At 39.8% G+C, this 27,969-nt stretch overlaps 1 protein-coding gene across 1 annotated transcript in view; it reads right to left on the reverse strand.

Annotated features, from left to right (window-relative positions):
- Positions 1-1,409: 1,409 nt before the first annotated feature.
- Positions 1,410-27,969, reverse strand: part of ITM2B (integral membrane protein 2B) — a 33,660-nt gene continuing 7,100 nt past the window's right edge. Inside the window, exons 2-6 of the mRNA XM_024218873.3 lie at positions 12,956-13,084; positions 10,850-11,056; positions 8,252-8,362; positions 4,626-4,776; positions 1,410-3,545 (exon numbers count right to left, since the gene is read on the reverse strand). Coding sequence (XP_024074641.1) covers positions 3,457-3,545; positions 4,626-4,776; positions 8,252-8,362; positions 10,850-11,056; positions 12,956-13,084 — 687 coding nt within the window. The 3' untranslated portion in view covers positions 1,410-3,456. The remainder of the gene's footprint in view (positions 3,546-4,625; positions 4,777-8,251; positions 8,363-10,849; positions 11,057-12,955; positions 13,085-27,969) is intronic.

Here is a 27,969-nt window from a genome sequence, read left to right on the forward strand (position 1 = left end):
TTGGAAATCATAATCCCAACTATACATAATGGGATAACTATACATGATGGGATCTAAATTAGCTGTTACCGCTCGAGAGAGATCTTGGAGTCATTGTGGATAGTTCTCTGAAAACATCCGCTCACTGTGCAGTGGCAATCAAACAAGCTAATAATGTTAGGAACCATTAGGAAAGGGATAGATAATAATACAGTAAATATCATAATTCTACTATATAAATCCATGATATGCCAACACCTAGAAAACTGCAAGCAGTTCTCGTCACCCCATCTCAAAAAAGAATTGGAAAAAGTACCAAGAAGGGCAACAAAAATGATTAAGGGTATGGAACAGCTTCCATCTGAGGAGAGATTAAAAAGACTGGGTCTTTTCAGCTTGGAAAAGAGATGACTAAGGGGGGATATGATAGAGGTCTATAAAATCACGAATAGGGTAGAGAAAATTAATAAGGAAATGAGTTATTTACTCCGTCACATAACACAAGAACCAGTGGTCACCCAATGAAATGGATAGGCAGCAGGTTTAAAACAAACAAAAGGAAGTATTTCTTCACACAACGCACAGTCAACCTGTGGAACTTGTTGCCGGGATTGTTGTGAGGGCCAAAACTATAACTGGGTTTAAAAAAACATTAGATAAATTCATGGAAGATAGATCCATCAATGACTATTCGTCAAGGTGGTCAAAGGACGCAACATCATGTCTGACTGCCAGACGCTGAATGATGACACGGCTCACTCAATGATTGCCTGTTCTGTTCGTTTGCTCTGAAGCAACTGGCATTGGCCACTGTTGGAAGACAGGATACTAGGTTAGATGGACCATAGATCTGACACAGTACGGTCATTATTATGTTTTTACAAGGTTAACCATTATCTTTTGTGGAAAATGGAAACAATATGCACGTGAATCAGCAGGAGACATGCTTCCAAGCACATCAACATGACTCATGAAAAACATAGTTCCAAGAATGAACCATTAGCCATTTCCTGGCTTTTATTTCATTTTTTTTGCAAACGCACAAAATACAACATCCTGAAAATTTTTAAGTTAAATTATCCTTAATGGTTTTTTTTACTAATTTTCATGTTTGCCTTATAATATCAAAAATGGGCTAATCTCTTTTCAGAAGTCATGATTATTTAGATTTCCTACCACATATGAACATATCCATTCTAAGAATAAACTGTCAATTAAACCAACTGTAGAATAAATAGATTACATTGTATACTTAAGAGAACCTTCCTCTACAGTAAATATTTTTCCCTGACCCAAAGCATTCACAATAGCAGGAAGCTTGCTTGCAGAGTGTTTACAATAGCAGGAAGCTGTTCTGAATCCACATAATGTATCCTCCCACAGTATTAATAAAAGATCATTTAAGAGATAGAAAGTAAGAGAGAACTCAGTTCAGTTAAGAAACTTTATATTAATGTAAGATACAGACTCCCATAATATTACATTATTTTTAAAAATAGGCATACATCAAGCAGCTAAACATTGGCATATTTTCCCTAAGTATTTCTGCTTTCTAATATATCAATGTCCAAAAATCAATATAGTAAATAGGGTCCAGTTCCCTTGCCCATGCCACAGCTCAAAAATGGATCTTTGGAGGTTCTCCTAATAGCCTTTTTATGGGAGGTAGCGTACTTTTTTAACTGAATCCAGCCTCAAAATAGCAGTAAGGAAAACAAATAAGTCTTGGGCCAGAAATTTGAAACTTACATGCTTAGAGTCCATATTTGAGCACCTAAATAAAAGTGACCTGATTTTTAAGGATTATGAGAACCTACAGTTTCTATCGGTTTCTCTGGGAGTTGTGAGTGCAACACTCATGGAGAAGGGAAGAGAAAATTAAAAAAGAAAAAAAAATCAGGCCACTTTTACTGTAGGTGACTAATTATGAATTTATGGACCACGTCCTCAGCTGGCATACATCAGTCTATCTCCAATTACTTTAATGGAGCTAAGCCAATTTACACCAGTTGAGGACGTGGGCTTAAGTGTCTAACTTTGGGCTCCTAAAGTTTGAAGTTTTATTCTTAGTTTTTAGAATTCAAGTGTTTCGTTTGTCTGTGATAAATACAAGATATACATAAGTAAAAAACATTGGTTTTAAAAAACAGTTTTAGAAAAAGTTAACATCTTAGGTAATCTTATACTAAGATGTTTTTATATGAGGGAAAAGTCATCAGAGCTTCTTTCACAGGGAATCTTTGTATTTGTATTTTATCAAAGCTGCAAACATATCAAGGCTTCATGTGCTTTATTAAAAACTGATCATTATATAAAGCAGTTTAACACTGATGGCCAACAACCTTGCTAATACACTTCATACCTTTGCAGTGGCTGACACAATCCTATCTCCATAATTAGTATGAATGCTTTGTATTCTACAGCTATTGAATGCAATATGCAGATTTACAAATATACAATGACGGTAAATTATGGTGATATAACAAGAGTTTATTAAAAATTAACCAACTATGATGAGTAAGCCAACCTTAGGTCTTCTCTTATTATGGTATGTGCAGTGTAAAAAACACACAATTTAAATGGGTAGCACAATACTCATTTTAAATGAACAGCCAAAATGAACAGTGTGCTTCTTGTTGATCTTCCATATTACAATAATGTACTGTATTTTGATTTAATTTCACCACTCATCTAAGAAAGCTATTGGTGGGACAAATCATCTAATTCGGTCAAATTTCTGGAGAATATATGGCTTCATTCATGTGGAACAAGCATTAATTTTCCCCCTAAATTAATTATAGCAAAAGAGAACCCAAGAAGACTTTTAGACAAACAGGTTTGTAAGATTTATTTTCCATTGCACATACATGGATTATATAAAAGTTAGTAACAAGTTACTGCTTAATTTCCTTACATTTTCTAAAGATAGTTACAGCAGACACTTGCCATATTAAAACATCAAGTCAGAAATCAATTTGAAAAGGTAAATATGACAAGATTTAAAAAAACCAAATTGCACATTTTAGTGAGGAGAAATTCAAATATATGTTTATCTATATACTGTAACAAACTATATAGCTTAGAATATTACAGTTAGAAGTAGTTCTTTCAGTCCATTTGTACATATTTTTCTCCAGATTAATAATTCTTTTCAATTTTACTTAATTAAAACTGGCAGATATTTCAGAGACTTTATCTTCCTCGTAGTATTCAAGATTCATCACATGAAATGCACTAGTAACTAAGACTTTATACAATTGCTATTCAAATATAAAAAGGGCACCACACTTGAAAATAAGAAAAAACCCTAAAACATATTTAAAATTTATCATGAGATGAAAAGTGTTTAAGATGTTCAGCAATAAAGCCCTGTCCACTACTTACGTAAAAGAAGATTTAAAAAAATAATCACTGCACACAATACAAAGTGGGATCATACTGTAATCTTTCAGTCTTCTGTTACAGTAATATTCTCCATTACTGTTCACAAATGAGTGTTTCTATAGCAAACCTATTCTCAAAGTGTCGAATCTTTCGGCAATTGGTGGCTTCACGCTTTTGAATTCCTGTTGAGAGTTTGGGGAAATGGGGGAGGAAGGGATGACAAATGAGAGAGAGTGATGCATATTAATGGAAGAATTAAAGTATTAGTCCATTTACTGCAATAAGAAGGTACCAGAGGTTCCTCTCAATTCACTTTCAAATCAGAAGCAAATTTATCAACACTTTAGTGATCTATTATTTACTTGTGTCCCTTATTTATAACGGGATCAATTAAAGTGTTCATGTTTTTAAAAAGATTGTTTGCAATCATTTTTCCCATCTGCCACCTTCCCAAACACAGTCAGCAATCTGACTAAGTTACTCAATTAATTTAGTTCAGTGTATGCTTGTAAACTTCTCCTTCTACATTAAACAAATACTGAACAACAACTATAATACTTCACTTCTCTAGACGCTTGAATCTGAGATTTTCAAAGAGCTTTCCACAGACAAATAATATACCTTTTACAAGATCCCTGTGAGGTAGACAAGTATTATTCCTATTTTACAAATGCAGACTATGAGGCACAGAGCAGTTAAGTGACATGGCCAAATTTGCACAAAACATCTAGGACATATCAATTTTCAATTCTGTCCTTTGGCCATAAGACCATCCTTCCTATATATGAAAAATTGAACCATAAAGTGTGTACGTGTTTAACTATTCTGATAGTTATAGTTACTGATGGTAAAGGCCACTATTATTAGCTTTGTGTTATTTATATTGCAGCTGACTGAAAATCTTCTGCCAAAACACTTTTTCAACACAAAATGGTTTTTCAATTAAACAATCTCAGAAAATTTTCATTTTCTTAAAAATCCTTTTCAAGTTTGGGGGTGGGGGATTCAATGAAAATTTAAAGAAAAATTAGTGGGGAAAAAGGTCATTTTATATTGCATTCATGCTTCAAGTCTTCATTCAGGATTAATACCCCATCATGCTAATCTCTGTGTAAACACTCAGGAGCTTCAAGGAGCCAATGACAGCAAGACCACTCTAAATTTTAATCTGAGAGGTATTGTCTTCAACATATCCAGCTATTTATTGACTAGAAACATTAACTTTTCCATCAACACAAGATAACATTCTCAAGAGACTTTACCTTTCATGGTTTCTTTGCGCTGTAGTTTATAGGTTTCCTTGCCACGGCACAGACGATAAATAAAGAACCCCAACTGATCCACATTTTCAATGCGATCAGTAACAATCATCTGTTCATGAATCAGATAGGACTGAGGCAAGTATGTTCCAGCCTATATTAACAAAAAGGCAACAGCTCATTATTAGAAGTGCAATCATTCATTCTTCTGCTAAGTACACACAAGATAATTCAAATCAATTTTATATATTCTCAAACAGCAGCAGTTCTATACAAACGAGGATTTGCAGCTTTGCAGACTTCCAAAATATATAGTACATACAGAATTTTCTTTTAAACATCAGGAATGTGACTGCATTTTAGTGCAGTTATTTAAGAGCTAATAAAATAATCCTATAAAATGTCAACATTTTCACAGCAGGAGACATTGACATATAGTGTCTTCCATTACAAAAATTAAATCTATATCAGTTTTTTTTCCACACAAGAGAAGCAAATTTTCTCCAATTAAGGTTCGTCACTGTGGGCCAAATCTTGCAGGCTTTACTCACCAAACACTATCACTTACTAGGGAGTCAATTGTTTCCAATACAAGCTCTGTCCAAGTAAAGACTGCAGAAATGTGCAGGAGGTTAGTACTATCTTGCTGATTGATGGAGGTCCCAGGGATCAGTAGTTTATTACTATCCTTCTGCATTCTGTTAAGTTTAAAATAGGGGGATCCCAAACATTTTCATAGCACAGGCCACAACTTAACGGACAGTGAATGGGAGGATAGATGGTCCACAAGACAATCACATAACATCCTTGTGGCAACTATACCAATTGTTTAAATAAAAATATATTAGAAAGTATTTTTTCCTGTATGTTTGCTTTAAGGTCAGCTATTACCAGAAAGTAAGGAAAGCCCAAAAAATGTGACTATTGAGCTCTCCAGAGACCACCAGGAAAAACTCTGCAGACAACAGTTCAGAAAGCTGGTTCAGAAAACAGAACTATGGCCCCATTCCTCGTCCATTTGGAGTCCACAAGAGTTTTGCCATTGATTTAAAAGAGAGTACCATCAGGCCCTATTGTGTGCTTCTGTCAAAGTAGAAGATTCACAGAAACAAAAATTAGCAACTTTATTGAAAGTTGACTTTATTAAAATGTTATCCACAAATAAATCAATCGGTCTTTCTAAAATGTGACTGAGTAGAAAGATTCCATTTAGTATAATTCCTATTTCTGACATTAATGAGAGGGAGTTTTTAATCTATTTTTCACTTGTGAGTTCAAACACTTAAGCTACTTTTAAAAAGCACCTTGGAATCCAAAGAAACTGCTGCACTGCATCCAGAAAACTACATTAGCATAGAATTTAGTGTAGCTGACTAAAGATTTTTATTTTTATTGTCGATAAGCCACTTATGAGTTTCTATTACAAACCAGAGATTAAGGACAACAATATTTTTTCAGTCCAAGCAGCATGTTTAAACAAGCTGATTAAGAGCTGTTCTTTTTAGCACCAAGGTAGTGATTATATAATATTTACTTTGAAATGTAAAAATATTTTTGACCACATCTAAAGAGGCAAACACAGGTGAATTTTTTTTTCAGCTGACCTCGTAGTTCATTAAACAATGAAAAGCCTTGTTATTTAAACAAATAATTTATAAGTTAAAGACCTTCCAAGTTCAGGTGGAAAAAAAGTTTGTTTTCCACAGAAAGAAAATAAAGATTGTTACAGTAGAGATATTGCATATTAAAAGTACACCATATCGTAAACTGCAATCTAATAGAATATAGAACATAAGAAAAACAGATTGCTCTCTACTGTAGTTGAAGGAAATTCTACACTCTCACTTAAGTACTTTAATTGCATACTACAGATGGGGAAAATCATAGCTATAAATTATTCTTGCAGCATATTTGTCCATATACATAGATGCATAGAGTTTAAAGCCAAAAGGGACCATTAGATCATCTAATTGGACATCCTGTATATCACAAGCCATTAAGTTTCACGCAGTTTTATCCCTGTACTGATCCCACCAATTTGGGGTTAGCTAAAGTAGATCTTTCAGAAAGGCATCTAGTCTTCACTTGAAGAGATCAAAAAATGAAGAATCCAACACCTCCCTTGGTATTTTGTTCCAATAGTTAGTCACCCTCATTGTTAAAAATGTGTGTCTTATTTTGAATTTGTCTGGCTTTAACTTAATGGAGAAAACCTAATGAGAACCAATGGCTGTAAGTTAAAGAGCCAAGTATGGCTGTAAGTTAAAGAGCCAAGTATTACTTATATACTGTAATCAGGCTTAGCAGAATTCTGTTTATTTATAATTTGAACAAACAGTATCTAAGGTTTTTTTATTTTTATCTATTTAAATTTTCACAGTTGTGGGAAATTATGGGAGTGTCCAACAATAACTATGTAATGACAACAATTGTTGATTCAAATATTTAAAGCTTTATAACTGTTAAAACACAAATTGTCAACATCACATGTAAAAATATACAAAGTAAATATCCTTAACATCAGATTCTAATAGGTTTTCAAGCAGTATTTTTTACTTTGCCTATCTGAAAATTTTTTCATTGATGGAAATATTTTTGTTGGTTTGTGTGTGTGCTGAAATCGATGTTTACTGATAAAAATCTAATCCTTCCAAGTCTAACTGTAATCAAGTCACCTCTCAGTCTTCTTTCTGATAAACTAAACATATTGAGTTCCTTACTTCTTTCAGTGGAAGGCACTTTTCTCCAGCCCTTGAATAATTTTTTGTGTGAAGACTAGAACTCTATAGACTAGTATCCCAGGATGAGCCTCACCAATGCCATGCACAGAAATAAAATCACCTCTCTACTCTTACTCCTCTGTTTATACATCCAAGGATTGCATTAGCCCTTTTCCCCCACATCTTCACACTAGGATCTTATATTGAGTTGCTTTCCAGGATGCAGTCCCCCATTCTGTAGGTTTAGATTGCATTCCTTGTTCTAAATGTATAACTGCATTTAGCTGTATTAAAACACTTTTTGTTTGAATGGGCCCAGCTTACCAAGGGGACCAGATCGCTTTGTATGACTGCCTTGCCCTCATCATTATTTACCAGTCTCCCAATCTTTGTGTCATCCACAGATTTTATTAGCGATGACTTTATATTTATTTCCAGATCACTGATGAAAATGTTGATTAGCATCAGACCTAGTACTGATCTTTGCAGAAACCCCCCTTGAAACACCCCCATTCAAAGATTCCCCATTGACAACTACTTTTTGAGATCTGTCCATTAGCCTATTCTTAATCCATTTAACGTGTGCTTTATCAATACTGTATAGTGCTAATTTTTTAATCAGACTGTCATGCAGCATTAAGTCAAATGCCTCATAAAAGTCTAAGTACTCTACATCTCTGCAGTTACCTTTAATCAACCAAACATGTAATCTCATCAAAGAATGACATCTTTCTCTATTCCCAAATCTATAATTCCTTTAAACTGAACTCCTCTGAAGATTTAAGTTCTTTAGTGAGGAGTTAACTTTTCGAAAGCACTTCTCACATGTGAACTCCAGGGCTTGTGAAAATAATATGAACATGTTTCTCTTTATTATATATAACAAAACCACCTGCAATTCAACCATACCTTTATATTGATCAGCAACTCCAAGAAATTTTTTGGTGGCATAACAACTGAAGTGTTTAGAGGAATCACGTAGCACTTATCCAAGCTAAGGTCGAGGTAGGCTGTGAGTCTCTGGTGAAGAAATACATATTCTAATCAAAATCATTTTAATAATTCTAGGGTTAGCAAAACTGTTAATATTATGCTCAATTACTGTTATATACTTGTTCTTCCTGTAAGCTGCAGTTCTGTTAGTTAAAAGGCATGTTCTAATTTATTGAGTTTGGTGGTGGGATAGAGATAAAAGGCAATCCTAATATCAGGTTAGCGAGAACAGAGATTTCTGCAAGTCAATAGGTACTAGGTAGTTCAGACTTTTCAGTGCATCTGAGCTGTCAGAGGTTAAGTGCAGTATTTATTTAGTCTTGTTGCTTGTATTTTAAAATTTCAGGGAGAAATCTGAAAGTACAAATCTCCCTTTCAGAGTTCAATGAAACATGACTGGAAGAGAAAACACAATAGAAAATATCAGATGCTATACATAAACATATTTTATTCTTCCAAAATACTGTGCAGTTGAAATGCTAATATACTGATATACAAAAATACAAAAAAGTGTCAAACTTGCAGAATCTACATTTTAAACCAGTAATTTATGGTCTCTGGATTATCCAAAGGGTAATATTTGCAATAGTTTATTAAACTATAACTCTAATAGATTCTTGAACTAGACTGAAAGATCTTGAGGCACCATTAACTAAATTGTTTTTGCTAAGGAAGGGCAATATATCATGTTCAAGTGTTCAGTCTTGCAACATCCAACATTTTTTGAGAGTACCGTATTAAATACAAAGAACTAAGGGCCCAATCCTGCAAACACTATCGAGCATAATGATTAGTACTATGACTAGTCTAACCGTCAAAGGAGCAAGTACTTTGCTTATAGCAAGAGTTTGCAGCATTGGACCTTAAGTTAACAAAGCATTAAGGCTGAAGAATAATGAAGTATAAAATGTGAGGGTCTTACAGTCACATTACATTTTATTTTCTATTGCTATTTTTTTCCTCATACAGCTTCACGTTTCTTATAGCCTGATCCAATGCCTAACAGGAATATTCCTATTCATTTCATTATCTTCAGTGGACATTGGATTAGGCCTTAAATGCATACTACAAAATATATTTATCATCTATAATATTTCTAAGGCTCCTCTCACCATGGTATCACATCTGTGTAGGATTTGCATTATGCCAAGTTATCATTGCTGTGGGAAATACCTTGGTCCTTCCTATTTTTATTTTATTTAATTATGCAACATCAATATTATACAGAATTGAAATGGGTGCTGAAGGTCAGACCTCACTTTGGCATATGAGGTGCCAGCCTTTATTTCTGTCATGCCAAGTAGAGAAAGTGTGAAGTGTGATGTGAAGGAAGCTCTGCTGTAAATCTTAACAAATGTTTACTGAACATATTTAGAAATAAATTTTTCTAATCACCTGATTATTTAACCAATGTTTTTCCCAAACTAGCTTATGAATGTTAGGCAAAATGAGCACTAACTATTAACTTCATGTTTAGACACGTTTGAGTTCATACAAAAAGAGCGTGGCAATGATTTTACACAGTAGGAAAGTGTGCTTTTTTTCAGCCTTGCATAACACAAAAATAGCTCAACAGTTTTTCCTCAAGCTTTCAGCAGCAGCAAGAGTCACATTTCAGTGAAACCAGGCGTGGACTATTTAAGCATAATGGGATAATTTTCAGAAAGCGGAGAAAGAAAATGGGTTTTTCCAACTTTAACTATGATCACTGAGAGAAAGCTGTAGCATTACAGGGATGTCTTGCAAAAATTTTACTACTAAGATGTGCAACAAAGATACGTATTGACAAAAGATAGAATAAAAGTACTTCAGTAGTGCTCAGTCATGCCTTTAAAATCAGTGAGTGGCCTGTGGTGGAGGCAGAGTGCCTCCTGAGAGCTCCCAAATGCCCAGGGTGGGGTCTGGCTGCTGCCATGCACCTTAAAGTGAATAGAGAATGTACTGCCCTCCACAGCCCATCAGCCATATCCTTGCCTTTTTTGCTGTCCCCTTTGGAATGGTTAGCTTCACTGAAAGCACTACTGGATGATAGTCTTTGAGCTTAGGTAAATACAAGGACTGTGAATATGACCAGCCCCTGCACATGGGTGTCCAAGGGAATAAAGGCTTCTTCCACCCTACATTCATCTCTACTGTTGCTGATCACAATCTGGCTTCATGTATTTTCAGCAATAAGATTAAAATTTTCTTCACGTTCTTGTATTATGACAAGGAAATGGACGTGTTTGGGTTTTTTCCCCTCTCTTTTCATGAACAAGAACACTTTATAAATGGTGGCTTACAGACCAGGAGAACAGCAAGTTTATCATCAAATGTGCACTCTGCACACAAGGTTTAATAATTACTTTCAGTTTCTGAATACCAAAATACTGCAGAGCTCACAATTTCACACCAGTAAAATAACTGAAATAATTAGAAACCACACAGATTAAGTTAAAAAAAAAAATAAGCGTTCTGAATTTTTTTGTTTTTGTTTTTAAATGCTTTCAAGGATTCTCAGCAGACATTCCTTACCCGGTGGAAATCATGAACAATGTCTGCTGGATCACTGTCAGCAAATTCTGGGACAGGCACACTGATGAATTCAACATCCTCCTCCTCAAGGATCTGAACGTTTTGCTCAATTGTCTGGTAGCGAGCAACTGGAGCACGTGCATCAGGCTCAGTCAGAGTTAAGTCATCTTCAATATATTTTATTCCACAGAAATACACACCACCTTGCTAAAAAATAAATAAAATAACCTCAAAACAAACAACATTTCAGCAAGTTTATAAAAAAATTAAAATGTGACCAACTACTATGCAAGCTTCCTCAGATAGCGATGTCACTGCACCTTAAACTCTACTCTACACCCACACGGCTCTTCCATTCTCAAACTTCTCCTGAGCAGACACTGCCCATCATCAAGCTAAATTACATGTTTTTCTGCCAATTTATTTAATTCATAAGCCTACACTGGATCAATTTTAGACAGCACAGGTCTTCTACATAGCTTGAGTAAGAGATTAAGGGCCTAGAGTGAAATCCTGGCCCCTCTGAAGTCAATCGGAATTTTGCCATTGACTTCAAGGAAGCCAGGATTTCATACCTGGTTTTTAACCTGGCCTTCCATAACAAATTACTGCAGGTGCAAATAAAACATGCATACCTCTAATTACATTATTTGTGAGCAGAATAAGGTACTTAAAAGTTTTCATGCCTAAACTTGTGCTTACAAATTGTAGTATTCAATAATCAGGTCCTTAAATATATTTGATTATGTTTTATGTTCTAGCCTAAATCCTTTTTAATTCATTTATTCTGACTATCCAAAACAAGTTCAGGAAGTCCTTTATAATCTTGAAAGTTTCCTAGATTTAAGACTTTTTAAGTTTGTTTACAAAGTGAATTCATTTCTGATGTTTTAAACTACAGCTGTCTTCACTCACAAGCTGTAGCCTGTCAACTATATACGTTATTTGCAGTATGACCACTCTCACCTGAGATAGGCTAACTCCAGAGGAGTTAACTTGGGTGTAGATAACTCAAGCTAACACTGTAGTGCAGACAAGCTCTTAGACTTGCTCCTGGTAACCAGAATATAGCTTACACCACTCTGAATTTCATCCAGAGTCTGATAAAGTCTAAATTGGTACAATTCACAGAGAAAGCCAGGATCCAGAACAGAACAGCAAGAACAGAACAGAAAGGTATAAGAAGATACAAGTTAAATTAGACCCCTCCAGCTCCTCTGTGCTGTTTGATCAGTTTAGACTCCCGTAGACATTAGCAAATGGATGTAAATAGGTCCAAAGGATCAAGTGTCTGGAAATCAGGCTGTCAGGGAATGGGATTTTCCTGGGAACTCTCCACGCACAGGTCTTGCCCCTCCCACAAAGGAGGAGTGTCAGCTGCCGCCATGGCACTGTTTCCCACCCTTGGCCAAACACAGTGTGTTCCACATGGCTGGAGTCTGTTTCGGGGGTGGGGAGGGACTGGATATTAGCCAGACTGACATTAGCTACCCCACCAGCCCCATGAAATTCAGGGTCTGTATTATCAGAATTCCCACAGAATTCCCATGAAGTCACAGGGGAGTCCCTTGTAGCATAGCTCCAATGGAACTGCACTGCCAGGGAGTCAGAGCCAATGCAGAGGTGTAAGGCCTCTGTAGATAGCTCTGGCCTCCTGCAGATCCCAGGTCTAGGGGCTTGCTCAATGGCCTACTCCACAGGGGGATGGGGGCAAACCACTCTTCCCAACTGAACAATAGGGGAGAATTCTGTGGAATTTCCTGCCCCAGAAGTCTCTCTCTGAGTTTTTCCTGTGGGAGCAATAAACTGGCCCAAGGAGTCTTATACACCTTACACATTCCCTCTGAATCTGGTCATATGTGGAGGAGAGTAATTTATCCCAGAGTGAAACTGCCAAAGACACCACTATTCATGAATTCCCAAATGACCTATCAAAGGAGGACTGAAAATAATTTCTGAAAAAGTTATACATTCAGCCCTTAAACCTATAGAAGAATAAATGTGAATAGAGAGAACCAGTAGCACTCTCTCACTCACTCTCTACTAAACAGTGCATACAGGAAGAAAAATGAAAGTCTTTTACTACACAAAATGTATTTAGCTTACCTGGAATGCAAAATATTTGTACAGATAGGCACCACCAAGTATCACACCAGCAAGCATAAAAGCCACTCCAAAGCACATACACCAACACCAAGCTCTCCTCTGTCCAACAGGCACCACAGCTTCAGGGTCCTAGAAACATAGCAAAGGGAAATTGTCAACATAACATTCCAAAAGACACAAAAGATTGTGGATGTACCGGTATTTAGTGCAAACATTTCCAGCATCACTAGAAAATATTGGGTAATTTTATTTCATATTTGGAAAAAATACTTCAAACTTATTCCATGTTAAGGTTTACAGCAACACCACCTATGGTGAGATTATGATGAGATAAAAACAGCTATAAATGCCGCAACCTCTTACTGCCATCTTCTTGGGCTGACCCATCAACTGGTTACTAACGTCAAAAGCATACAAGCTTAGGAGTCATGGAGAGTGTTCAGGAATGGTGAAGTCATTTGAAGCATCATTTCTCTCACAGCTGAGCTTTTCACAGATTGTGTCCAGAAAAGTATCCATTTTTAGGCTAATTTTTGTGAAACAATAGCATGTAAGGGACCTGGATTCAGAAGAAGCATTAGGACACACTTCAGTATGGTACAATTTAAGAGGTTTGAGGAATAATAAGCTTAGGGCAAAATCTGGCCCCGTGATATACGACTGTGATAGGTGAAGAAGAGGGAAATTCATACTATAACTCTTTTGAGCAATAGATTGCCAACTAGGGCAGTAGCCAGTTCCCTATATTACCAGCACAACAGAGCATTGTTAGGCCCCACTCTGTACATATTGTGCTACATGTGAGGGATGCACAATGCTCCTCTTTGGAGCAGTAGTAAGGAGTACCATATCACGCATTTCCTCCTCAAGCCATCCTGAGCTGGTGCTTGCAGAAGGACGTCTATGTCTATATCACATGATCAATACCCTTCACTTCCCTCACTTCTGCATAATTCAGGTAAACGAAGGCAGGATTTTGCCCTTGGTTTCTTAGGGTACATCTACACTGCCAAAAAAACATCTGTAGCAGCAAGTCTCAGAACCCGGGTCTACAGGCTCAGGCTTGCACTATGGCACTACAAATAGCTGTGTAGATGTTCCCACTCAGTCTGGAGCTTGGGCTCTGAAACATCCACCTCCTCAGGTTTTAGAGCCCAAGCTCCAGCTGAGCAGGAACATCTACATGGCTATTTGTAGTGACACAGTGTGACCTGGGAGAGACTGCTGGGGAGTTGGGGTTTTTTGCAGTGTAGGTGTACTCCTAGAGTCTAACCCCTTCCAATCCATAACACTGACAGATAAATGTCAGAGTTTGCATCAGCAGAAAGTAATTCATTATACCATTCCTACTGGAGACAACATAAGAAATCATGACAATCTGGAAGACAGAAAATAGTAGTGAAAAATAAAAGTGGAAAAACCCTAGACACCCCTTTTGCTAAGAGGAAGAAAAAGTTTTGCTTTAGAGTGATGGATATACTCTTAACTTTCAGCAAATACTTTTCATGGCTTTTGGGTTTGTTTTCAGAGGACCCCATGCAATTATTACAACAAGCTGTTATAGCATTTAATAACGAAATAAAATGTTGAAGTTTTAAACATCAACGTTCTAATTGTAACCTATTCTCTATGTTGCTTTAATAGTGGTGTACACTCGCAATATATAGCAAGCTTCCATACCCACTTTTCTGCAAGGTGACAGCTGTCAACAGCAGGTTAGAATAGGGTGACCAGACTCCCGATAAAATCCGGACTGTCCCGATATCGAGCAGTTCGTCCCACGTCCCGACCGAAGTACGGTCGGGATGCCATTTGTCCCGATATTTTGTTTTGGGCGGGTTCCCCGCCCCCCCCCCCTTGTTGCTTAGGTGGCGGTGACAGGCAGGGGGAGCGCCTTTTCAATTGTTATACTTATCTGGCACGTCCGGATCTTCGGCAGCACTTCGGCGGCGGGTCCCTCAGTCGCCGACAGTATTCGGCGGCGGCTACTTCCTTCTTTGGCGGCAAAGTTTATTACCCACCGCCGAAATGCCGCTGAAGACCGTCAGCGACTGAAAGACCCTCCGCCGAAGTCTCGGACCGGTGAGTGTAACAATTGAAAAGGCACTCCACTCCCCCTGCGGCGGTCCCAATATTCTGGAATTCTCATCTGGTCACCCTAGGTTAGAAGCATTAACAGGATCAAAACTTTTCAAAAATAATTCACAGCTTATGCTTCATTAATAAAAAAACTTTTTATATTAACTTGCAGAGTGCTGCAAGAAGCAAAATAAGTGCATCTTTCTTTTGGCATGTTTTCCATTTATTACAGCTAGATACATCACTGATTTCTGTTCCAAATACAGAACACTATGAGCTCCTGGAAGATCCATTCTCTTGACCTGAAATGTAGGCGTTATAAACGTAAGCTATTATCAGACTTTCTAGACCAATAAAAATGTTTCTATGGAAAGCATAAACAAATTCTAATTGAAGCAGAGTTTTTAACTGATAAAAATTCCCCTGGCAGCATTTGCAAGGTAAGCACTGTAACCTCTGTGCTAATGCAGAAGACCCTGAAAGTGAAAATGGCTAGAAAACAATATTAAAAATGAAACTGACTCACCACAGCATAAACAGTGAAATGTAGGTAGCAATTTTAAAAATCCTTTCAGTTTTAATTGTTAATTATCTAAGGATTTTTTCATTAGCTACATGATATTTAAACTGACATTGTTCCTTCAAGTGAAAGGCTGAGGATGAAGTTTAATACAATACCCATGGTAATTTAATTAAGTTTCAGGTCAGTTTCTGATTCACTGTGGATTCTTCAGTCAAGTGTGTTCAATTATAACTCTAAGTCAGGTAAAGCAAGGATTTTTATTATTTTTATATTGTCCCTGTACTAGCAGGTAATTTCATATCCCAAGACTTTTCAAACTATGAAGGACATCTACATACAACTTTTTTTTTAAAATGCTGCCATTGAAATTGCTGTAGATTAATTAGGAAAATAGACAGAAAATGAGGATTCAACACTCAGGAGAGAGGGATATTACATAAAAAGTTTAGCATATCCTTATTTTTAAATTATCTCAAAACAAACTAATAGTTTTAAGTTTGTTTTAAAGAGAGTAGGGGGGAAATCCAAACTGCATTGAGAGAGAACAGTCACTTGTCTATAGCAAACAAAGAATATTCCAAAATAGCTATTCAATTCAATTGATAGAACAATGAAAAAACTATGGAGGAGTATTTTACATTATGTACACCTATCCCATAGGAATTGAACTTAGATCACAAACTAATTTCTCATATACCAAAAGAACCTCCAAATAGATTGAAATTACTTTCAAACTCCTTCCAAGATGGTGTGAAGTTAAAACAGGTGTTATTAATATTCCTAACCTAAATATTTTTTTCTTTGATGTATAAATGATAGATGTAAACTGAACATTCAATACATTCCCATAATCCTTCAATGTATAATAGCTACAGTATATACTCATTCATTAGCCCGTTCGTTTATAAGCCGACCCCCCAAGATGGTTAGGTAAAAATAGCAAAAACTGAATGACCCTTTCATAAGCCAACCCTATATTTCAGGGGTTGGCAAACTTTGGCTCCCAGCCATCAGGGTAAGCCGCTGGCAGGTCGGGACGTTTTGTTTACTTGGAGCATCTGCAGGCATGGAGCCCCTCATGGCCGCGGTTTGCCAATGGAAGCTGAGGGGCTCCATGCCTGCAGATGCTCCAGGTAAACAAAACGACAATGTATTAGATATTCAATTCAATGATTCCATAGAGTTTAAAATCATCAAATTTTGGTGTAGACCCATTTATAAGCCGACCCCCACTCTTTGATGCGTCAATTTTTACCAAAAATATTCGGCTTATGAACGAGTATATACAGTAAGTATTGTTATTATTTGTGAATATATGCCTAGCAATACTGTACCAAGATATTTCACATGTATGAATTGATTTGTAGCACTAATTTGCTCACAATCTGTTGCCAATTTTAGCGCACAGTTTCAAGTACAGTTTGCTTATTATTTAGGATAGCACATGAGATTATCACAGCTCAGTAGAGCTAAACCACAAGTATCAGGCAACACTGAAAAACATTCTCTGTTAAATTAATGAATAATATTGATCTAATTTCCCTTTTTGAAGTGGATAATTAAGTACATCAATTAGGTCTTAAATGGAAGCACTTAATATTTATAGTTTTGGTTATGTATAATTTTATTAATCCCACAATGCTAGATTATACTACTACTAATTGCTTGCTACCCTACAACCAAGTTAAGTTCCTGGCACACAATACTGTTTATGCTAAACTAGAATGACCCAAGAGCAAATTGCATCGCCCTATTCCGGAACAGACCCCTGCACCTCAGGATCAATACACCTTGAATGCGAAATGGTGTTGCTGATGCCTACCCTCTGTTAGGGTGGTTCCTGCTTTGAAAGGGAAGCATTCATTTAGAGCAGTGGTTCCCAAATTTTAACAACCTGTGAACCCCTTTCACTAAAATGTCAAGTCTCGTGAACCCCCTCCTAAAAATGAATATTTCCAGGGATTTTCTCCTTTACTTGAGTATAAATTATAAAAGCAGTGATCTTGGAAATATAAAATTTGTTTTATGACATTATTAAATAATAATAATAAATAATGTGTATCATTGCAGTATTTTTATTACATTATGAAAACAGCAACACTCTTCCAAGATCTCACTTTCATAGCTTGTATCACTTTGAATAAGCCTGTTATAAGACAAGGCTCCTATGTTTCATCAAGGAGTATCAGATGTGAAACAGCATGAAGGTATTTAAGAAGCCAACTCAAAGAGTTCCTCCTACACAAGCATTCAGGTCTTGAGCAGTCCAGGCAAACAACACACGTTACAACAAAGCCTAAACTTGTTCTTCATAAGAATTTTAAAAACAATACTAGCTGCCTATTTAATTTTAAAAACAGCAAAAAATATCCACCTCCCTTTCCATTTCTTTTAAGAAGTCTTGAAGTTTAAATCTCCTCAGTGTGATAGAGATGCTTGCTTTGATCTGCTTAGCTCGTGGAAGTCCAGGGGCTCCGGGCTGCTGGCCCTGTGCTGCCTGGGGTCCCTAGGGACAGCTATGTCCACCATTAGGGAATTTTTTCCCCGAGAACCCCGTAACATTTCACAAACCCCAGTTTGGGAACCACTGATTTAGAGGGGAGCTCCACTAATGAAGATTGTGCCAAATTAGTATATACCCAGCTGCCCTGACTACACATCATTCCAAGTCAGTATTACCCATTTTGGGGTCTGTAGTTGCCCTGCAAAGGGCCACTGGAGAGGCAGAGGTTGCAGTCTGTCACCTCAACTGTCCTTTCTTGGGAGACTTTCTGCTGGGGAGTCTCCACCTGCAAAATTCATCATATAATCGCTAGATGCATGTAGGCCTCCAAGGATATGCCTCCCTCCTTTCTTCCTACCTGCCTTTTACGGGCAGCAGCAATCAATCCTGGCCCTTCCACTGTCAGGTCTCATCTCATCTCTGTCCCAGTGTGGCTTTTTCCTTCTGATTCCCAGTTGGGTCCCTGACGCTATGACAACTCCATACAGATAATCTTCTTTGATGCAAAATGCTTTAAGTGGAGACTGACATGAGCCTGGCATTTGCCCTTTGTAAGACTTCTTCATTCTAAGATCAGAAAGGGACTCAGTGGAGATTTGACTAACTCACTTCCCTTGGAGAGGGGTCAAACAAAGGTGTGTGCTCATTCTACTTCCTTTTAATTGGCATATTAATCGTATAGCGTTTAAGTTAAAAGATCTAGAATTCCACAATCTGAATACTGTGGAGCAGCTCTTTTATACACAGATAACAATGTTTCTTTCATTATGCATTTGAGATCTAAGGTTACTGGCCAGGTTCTCTGAAGTTTGCTTGACCTGGCCTCACTGAATAAATTATACCAAGATTATAGTTGCTTCGTTTGAATAAAGATTATTTTGCCTATTGTGGTCAGTGGATGGCGTCAAGCTTCACTCTGCCTGTGTCCTTCTGGAATTATAAAGTGCTCTCTTGAGTTGTTCAAATGATACCAAAATTGCCCATTGAGCATAACACTTTTTAATTACAGAATAAGATAGAGAAGCCCTTATAAAATATATTTAGAACTGATAGACAGGTGTAACTTGTAAGTAATTATTTTGGGGAACAGGTTAAAAGAAAAATAATGTAATAACTTGTAGCCCCACAAACATCTGCAGTTACTCCTTCGATGAAGTGTGCCAAATACTCTCTTGCTCTTTTCAGTTCAGCTTCTAGTGCTTCTGCATTTTGTTCCAATATAAGTATAAAGATTCGACAGCACCAAGTTAACATTTAGGGTAACTTTTTTAAATTCTAAGAGGACAGCTCCTAGGAGAAACACTCAGACAAAGGTATTCCTAGATTAGATAATCTCATGGGGATTTACAGGTAAATCTTCCCCTTCTGTGGACTTTGGGACAATAATAAACACTTACAATTTGTTTCATGCTTAAGGTACACACCCAGCCAGCTCACATTCCAAAAATTATGACAATCAGGCCTTTATTTCTCTAAGTAAATTAGGGATGCATCGCAGAAATATACTTTCATCCATTTGTGCAGGAACATTCAATTGAGTATTAGCCTGTCTAAAGCCAACATGATGTGCCATGAAGAATTCATCAAGCTTTGTAATCAGCAAGCAGTTACCCAAAAGATATTAACCCATATTTAAAAGTAGCTATGGTGGAGACAAAAATAAGATTCAAAATACAGTTTATAAATATTTCTGCTTCAAAAGTGCCACATATTGCCTTTGATCTGCACATAAATCAAACACAGTATATGGTCCAAAGTTTACTAAAAGGACGTTTACATCATAATACACAAACAGGCCATGATTATCTATCTGAAAATTGAATCTATGTAAAGGGCTAACATTTGTGTGGGCAGAATGACACTTCCCGCTTAGAATGTGTTCAAAACTGTTTTCTTAGGAAGGTCCTTGGTGTTCTACTTTACTTACACAGTCCCATGGTATGTACTAAAGTAGGTTGTACATCCTTGGAGGCAAAATTTGAGTAATTAAGCTTTTAAGTTGTGAGGTGGGGAGAAAAATAATTAAATTAGTGATGGATAATAGACTCCCGAAAAAGCGTTTGTTAATAAGGGAAGCTAATAGTACTTCAAAATATAAAATTGGCCAAAGGTTGTTTAAGACAAAGGTGCAGGATGAAATGAATAAAGGATGCTGACCTATACTGACTTGTAGAACTGACATTTAAAGGACTCTTCCAAAACAACTCTGTAGCCTCTTGTCTGAAGTTTGCTGAGAGTGTGGAGTTCTAGTCACTGAATATTATGGATTGGAAATTAAGGCAGCCTTTTACAAGACTTCCCATTCAGATGGCATATACTACAGTTCTGGAGGGCTGTCACACTGACATGCCTCTCAAACATCATTTTTGTCCCTGTTAGCAAAATTAGATAGATACAATATTTCAAACAGCAAGTTAAAAGATCAGTGTATCTATACAACTTGGATATTTCTTTAGATCAGTCAAGTATCAGAGGGGTAGCCGTGTTAGTCCTGTGGCACTTAAGACTAACAGATGTAGTGGAGCATAAGCTTTCGTGGGTGAATACCCACTTCGTCAGACGCATGACGATCAGTGGCTCTCAACCAGGGGTCCAGGGCCCCCTGGGGGGCTGCGAGCGGGTTTCAGGGGGTCCTCCAAGCAGGGCCAGTGTTAGATTCGCTGGGGCCCAGGGAAGAAAGCCAAAGCCCCACCACATGGGGCTGAACTCCAGAGCCATGAGCCACACCACCCAGGGCTGAAGCCAAACTTAGCTTTGCGGGGGGGGGGCTGTGGCATGGGGCCCCAGGCAATTGCCCTGCTTGTTACCCTCTAATACGACCCTGGCTTTTATATGCAGAAAACTAGTTGTGGTTGCACAGGTGGGCCGTGGAGTTTTTATATTATGTTGGGTGGGGGAGGGGAGCTCAGAAAGAAAAAGGTTGAGAACCCCTTCTTTAGATGGTGAATCATGAGAACCTCTATTCCTCTAAAGTGACTTTATTCTTTCTAACCTCAGCCAATGAGGTCTAAAAATTTCCATAGCCTCTTCTGTATATATGTGATATCTGAAATCTATAACCCTTCTGCAGCAGCACTGCCAGTTTCTCCTTTCGGATATCAAAATAAGCAGGGAGATGTCCTTCTATCCAAAGCCTGTCAAGGGTTTGGGTTTTTCTTAGCCTCTCTTATGCCACTCACATAGCTTGGATGAACCAAATACCTGAATTATGTAAAATAATCTGTTAGCTAGCTGGCACAACTGAGAATCACTTCTTGTTTCTTCTATAAAATAATATACAGACACTATGAATATTTGTTTTCCTCTCTGTTTGTACAGAACTGGGAAAGCTGCTAGCATTCAAACAATTAAAGAGTTTTACAACGCATCACGCCAAAGATCCTTTTATTAAGATCTGCATGCTATGGTATACCAAGAACTCAACTGAATCAGTCGGTTCATCCAAACTGCATACCAGCACAACCATGAACAGTGACACAGGTCCCTTCTGGGTTTGGAATCTATGAAAACACATTAAGGTAAGCAGGGCCGGCTCCAGGCACCAGCCCACCAAGCATGTGCTTGGGGCGGCGCCTGGAGGGGGGCGGCGCGGCGGGGCGCTCCGGCCCAAGAGCGGGGCCGCGACTGGGCTCGCCGCCCTCCCCGCGGCGCTCCAGCCGGTCGCGGAGAGCGGAGGGCCCCGGCTGGGCTCGCCGCCGGGGAGAGCGGAGCCGTGGCGGGCTCGCCGCCCTCCCCCCGGCGCTCCGGCCGGTCGGGGATTGCGGGCCCGCGGCCGAGCTCGGCGCCCTCCCCTGGCGCGTGGGGGGGGGAGGGGTGGCTTTTTTGCCTAGGGCGGCAAAAAAGCCAGAGCCGGCCCTGAAGGTAAGCAAGGCTTGAACCAGCAAAGATCATATTGGAAGGGGAACACGTGTGTGGGAGAACAGGACTGACAGAAAGGGAGGAAGTTAGACATGTCTGAAAGGGACACAAAAGAGAGAAAGAGGGTAAGTAAGACAGTATCTTTTATTGGACCAACTTCTGTTGGTGAGAGAGACAAGCTTTCACACTTACACAGATCTCTTTAGGCTACAACCAAACTGCATACAAAAAAAGAGAAAAACAGACAGGAGGAGGAAGAGGAATATGGTGGAAAATAAAGACTACCGGCCTGCACGTTACATAGTCATTTTCACCAGGGCACAGTGGATATAAAGTGCTACCAATTTAGAATGGAAGCATTTTATACCCACTCTACATTAGTGTTAAAATTACACAAGGTGCAGAGCAATGGAGAATCAATCATGCCCTACAAGTGTAATCCTTCAACTCTCACCCATGTGAGTATCCTTACTTATGTGAGCAGTCCCATGGACTTCTCATAAGAGCGTTACAGAATCAGGTCCTAGGAGAATAACTGCTAAGAATGAGGACAGGAAAAGAAACCCCAAAAGGGGGAAACTAAGGAGTCCATAATGACTGAAAATGACCACTGACTCATTTAAATTTAGGAGGAATATTTTTAATTAATTTAGCTCTTACAAGGAAATACAAAAGGAAAATGTTTTTGAAAGTTCTGCCTTAACTGGACAAAACAAGGACTTCAGAATTACGACATCCTAGTGTGCCTAGAAAGCATAGCAATTGGAGAAGTAACCACATAACATACAGTGTCTACATACAGCACTTAAAAGATTGTAAATGATCCATAGTAAATGAAAAAGTGTTAAAAGCCAGAATATTTTGATATATACCAAGAATGTTGAAGTGTCTCCCTTGTGTACTATTATATACTCAACTTTAACATTTTGTTGATATAGGTTTTGCATTGAAATTCCTCAAGTATTCTAAGAAAGAAAAAAGTTTTGATGCAATAGTTTACATATTTCAGTGTGGTTTGTAATATAGTGATTACCAATTCAAATAATCACATCCATTATTTATATTATATTCAGCAATAGGTACTAGATGTATACTTATTTTGTTAAAAATTGGAAGTTATAGTGGATATCATTTAAAATTTATTTTAAAAAATTGTATTTAACTATTCTTAAGTTAAATAACCTGATATTTTTTGCCAAGTGTGAAAATCAATATTTTCCCTCATTCATTCTTTGATTACTCAAAATTGACTAAAGAGTTACACTAAACTTCCAATAAATAGAAAATATAAACTTTTGGACTAAAATTAAGTATGAAAATTTCAGTTCAAAATTGAACTTTTTTAGGTGTATTATATAGTATTCTAGAGTATTCTGTAAATAGAGGTTTAGCTAGAAAGTGCCTATGCTACATAAAACACAATCTTGCTACTGGTCTTTACTATCCTTGGTAAGTTTAGTCCTCCTCTCTACATTACTTTTGTCATCCTACTTGCATATTTATTCTTTAAATATATCCAGACTTCCTTTTGATACTTGTCTAAGTCTCTTAGGCTTGGTCTACACTTACCCCGCAAGTCGAAGTAAGGTACGCAAATTCAGCTACGTGAATAACGTAGCTGAATTCGACATACCTTACTTCGAACTTACCGCGGTTCAGACGCGGTCCACACGCAGCAGGCAGGCTCCCCGTCGACTCCGCGGTACTCCTCTCGTTGAGCTGGAGTACCGCAGTCGACGGGGATCACTTCCTGGTTCGATTTATCGCGTCCAGACCAGACGCGATAAATCGAACTCGGAACTTCGATCCCCAGCCGCCGAACTAGCGCGGCAGTGTAGACCAGCCCATAGATATTAGTGTCAATGGAATGCTATGTGGGCTGAATATCCACATCTTCGATAGTCAAGCACTGATGCCCCCTTTATCCTAGAGACCTCCCTAATATACTACACATATATCACTGAGTCTCAGAATTTCTGAGTTCTATTCTTGGCTCTGTCACAGACAGAGAGATTGTGGACAAGTTATAAACACCTTGCCTCAGTTTCTCCATACATAACATGGAGTTAGCAAGGCTTCTCTATGTTATATTATGTTGAGAGTGTTAATTCATTAATATTGGTAAAGCAAATCCTTGGATGGAAAGTATCAGTAGCGCGAAGTAGTATTAAAAGTATCATACCTAACAGTTGGGTTGAAGGGCTTAGATTTAATCAACTTCTACTTCCAACGTAAATTATTATAATAGTTTCTAAAGGGCTTAATTGCAATGGGACTGCTTATACGTTCAAAGCTGAGCATATGCTCAAGTGCTCTGCCAGATATGGGCCAGAGTGCTTAGCACCATGCAGAATCAAGGCCCTTATGAGCTCATTGTGGTGGCTATTTTTGCTTTATACTTTTGCTAAATAACAAGAGGATTTTCAACAACTACAAATGCTGAACAGGTGAATTAACCAAACAGTATCACACACAGCAGCTTTGCAAAATTCAGCTTGTCCAACCACTTGGAGTAAGCAATTTCTGTTTTGAGCAAACAAAATATCAGTATAGTATTTCAGTCTACTCCTGGGGGAATTCTGCCCTACTTCACACATGCATAATTAAACAAAGGATTAAACAAAGACTGTGAATGGCTATCCAACTACAGAAGCAGTTTCTCCTCCCTTGGTGTTCACACTTCAACTGCTAGCAGAGCACCTCACCCTCCCTGATTGAACTAACCTCCTTATCTCCATACTGATTTTTACCTGCCTCTGGAAATTTCCATTACTTGCATCTGATGAAGTGGGCATTCACCCACGAAAGCTTATGCTCCAATACTTCTGTTAGTCTTAAAGGTGCCAAAGGACCCTCTGTTGCTTTTTACAGATTCAGACTAACACGGCTACCCCTCTGATACATGCATAATTAATGAGCTGCACATATTTTTATTTTTTTGCGCAGAAAAAAACCTCTGCAGAAATGTTGCCGTAGTTCCAACTTTTGCCCACCAGAGGGCGCTGTGGCACAAGAACAGCAGCTGCTCCCAGCAGAAAATAACTTCTGCAGTTCCGCCTTTTGCCCACCAGAATGCATTGTGGCAATAGAACACAGCAGCAGCTCCCAGCCAGCTAGGTAAGAGAAAAAGCCTGCCTTCTTCCCAGCACCTGTCAGGCCAGATCAGAATACAGGGGCTATGGGGAGACAGACAGAATGGGGCTGCTGAAGGGTCAGACAGGGGCTCATAAGGACTAGTGGGGGAGTACAGACTGGGGCAGGAGCTGAATGGGAGTGGAGGCACAGGACCACAGGGAGGAGGGAGGTGCAGGGCCACATGGTGATGGGGGAGGGGGTGCAGAGCTACATAGGGACAGAGGGTGGCTGATTGGAGGCATTGAGACACATGGGGACGGGGGAGAGGGGACAGGGACACATAGGAACTGGGGAGTGGGTAGGTGGGAGCACAGAGCCACATGGGGATGGGGTGCAGGGCCATATATTGATCGGGGGAGAGGGTGTAGGAACACATGGGGACGGGGGCAGATGTGCCTAACTGAATGTGGGAGGCTACAGGTCACTCAAGGTCTGCATGGGGGAAGCTCCCTAACAATCCCTCCCTGTCCCCCCAAAAAACCTGTTCCATACTTTTCCCACCCATATCCAATAACCCTTCAAGTTCACACCCAGGCTCCTTCCCAGCAATTTACTTCCCTCTCCCTCAGCTCCTCCACTACCCCTGACGCCCCCAAGCCGTTGCACTGCTTCTGAGGGGTGAAGGAAATACAGTTCTTTATTACAGTTTAAATGTATTATTACTCAGAGTTCTGTATTAATATGCCTAATAAGGAATCTATTTGTCAAAAAACATTTCCTGCATCTTTTTTGTTGTCAGTATTGTTACAGACTTACTTGCTGACAGGTATTTTGAAATAAAATGACCAAATATAATTGAAACTGGTGTGATTATATTGTGTTATTTTGACAAATAAAAAAAGCAGAATTTTAAAATATTGTGCACAGAATTTTTATTTTTTTGTTGCAGAATTTTTAGGCACAGAATTCCCCCAGGAGTAACCGTCATGTTAAGGGTGGGCAAGTAAATTATTGTCCCTTGGCTGGCAATTTTTCATGCTAATTTTGTATGGCTGCTAGACAGAGGAATCTTGCTACTGGATGTGGCGTGGTCCACTGAGAGTGAGGAGACCTGGGCCTTATTTCAGAGTCTGTCGCTGACACACTGTGTGACCATGGGCCAGATGCTACACCCACTGAAGTCTGTTGCAAAACTTTCATTTCAAACCCTTGGTATTTCTCTCTTCTGTTTTGGTTTCTCTAGCTGTAAAATTGGGAATGATATACAGTTTTGTAAAGTGCTTTGAGTCCATAAATGAAAAGCACATTAATTCACACTCAGGATAAAAAGCACTATATAAGTGGTAAGGTAATTAATGCTGTACAGGCACTCCTCACTTAACGTTGTAGTTATGTTCCTGAAAAATGTGACTTTAAGCGAAATGATGTTAAGCGAATCCAATTTCCCCATAAGAATTAATGTAAATGAGGGAGTTAGATTCCAGGGAAATTTTTTTCACCTGGTACACAGTGATGATGATTGTGAAGCTTGGTTGAGGTGGAGGAGTCAGAAGGTGGATATTTCCCAGGGAATGCCTTACTGCTAAATGAACTAGTAATTGACTGTGCCCTCAAGGGTTAACTCTCACAACACTCTACAAGGCAGCAGGAAAGGAGGGAGGGCAGACAGAGACACACACTCTGTGTGTGAGAGAAAAAATGTGCATTTACCCTTTAAGTAGCTGACCCTAGGCAGCATACTGCCTTGTTAATTAAATCAGCTTGCTAAGACCGGCAGCTACTGCCTAGAACAGGCCTGCACAACATGCGACCTGGGGGCCGCATGCGGCCTGCGTCGGCTCACTGTGGCCCGCGGGGGTTGAGTAGGTGGGTTCCCTGGGCGACCCGTGGGGGGGTGAGTAGGCAAGTGGCAGGTGAGGGAGGGGGGCTGAGTAGGCGAGCGGGCAGGCAGTGGCGGGGAGTGAGTAGGCAAGTGGCAGGTGAGGGAGTAGGGGGCTGAGGAGGTGAGTGGGCGGGCAGTGGCGGGGGGGGGTAAGTAGGCGAGCCAGAGGGGTGGGGGGCTGAGGAGGCGAGCCGACGGGCAGTGGCAGGGGCTGAGTAGGTGAGCCAGGGGAGGGGGGCTGAGGAGGCGAGCGGCGAATCGGTGGCTGACCTGTTCTACTGATCTGGTCTGGCTCCCATCCCCTCTCCCAGGCCGGCTCCAGGCACCAGCAAAACAAGCAGGTGCTTGGGACGGCACATTTCTAGGGGCGGCATTCTGGTGCCAGCCATCATAGGCACCGACTCTGGTGCCCCCAGTTTGCCACCCCAGCTCGCCTCCGCCTGCTCCCCTGAGCGCGCCGCTGCCGCTCCGCTTCTCCCCACTCCCTCCCAGGCTTGCCGCGCGTGAAACCGCTATTTCGCGCAGCAAGGCTGGGGGGGAGGAGAAGCCGAGCAGCGGGGCACTCGGGGGAGGCGGCGGAGGTGAGCTGGAGCGGGGAGTGGTTCCTCTATCCCCCGTTACTTCCTGTGCAACCTCACCCTAGCTCACCTCCGCTCCGCCTGCTCCCCTCAACATGCCGCCGCTCCGTTTCTCCCCCCCTCCCTCCCAGGCTTGCCACGCGTGAAACCGCTATTTCGCGCAGCAAGGCTGGGAGGGAGGAGAAATCGAGCGGCGGGCCCTCGGGGGAGGCGGCAGCGGTGGAGCGGAGGTGAGCTGGAGCGGGGAGCGGTTCCTCTACCCCCCTGTTACTTCCTGCACCCTGCCACCCTAGCTCACCTCTGCTCTGTCTGCTCCCCTGAATGCGCTGCTGCTCTGCTTCTCCGCCCTCCCTCACCTGAGAAGGAGGGGGGAGAAGCGGAGCAGCGGCACGCCCGGGGGAGCAGGCAGAGCAGAGGTGAGCTAGGGCGGGAGGTCGCGGGGGGCCCGCAGGAAGCAATGAGGGGGGAAAATGCAGCACGCCGGGGGAGGAGGCGGGGCTGGGGATTTGGGGAAGG

Source organism: Terrapene carolina, unplaced genomic scaffold (assembly GCF_002925995.2).
Source record: "Terrapene carolina triunguis isolate 2854851 unplaced genomic scaffold, T_m_triunguis-2.0 Scaffold16, whole genome shotgun sequence".
Classification (NCBI taxonomy): domain Eukaryota; kingdom Metazoa; phylum Chordata; order Testudines; family Emydidae; genus Terrapene; species Terrapene triunguis.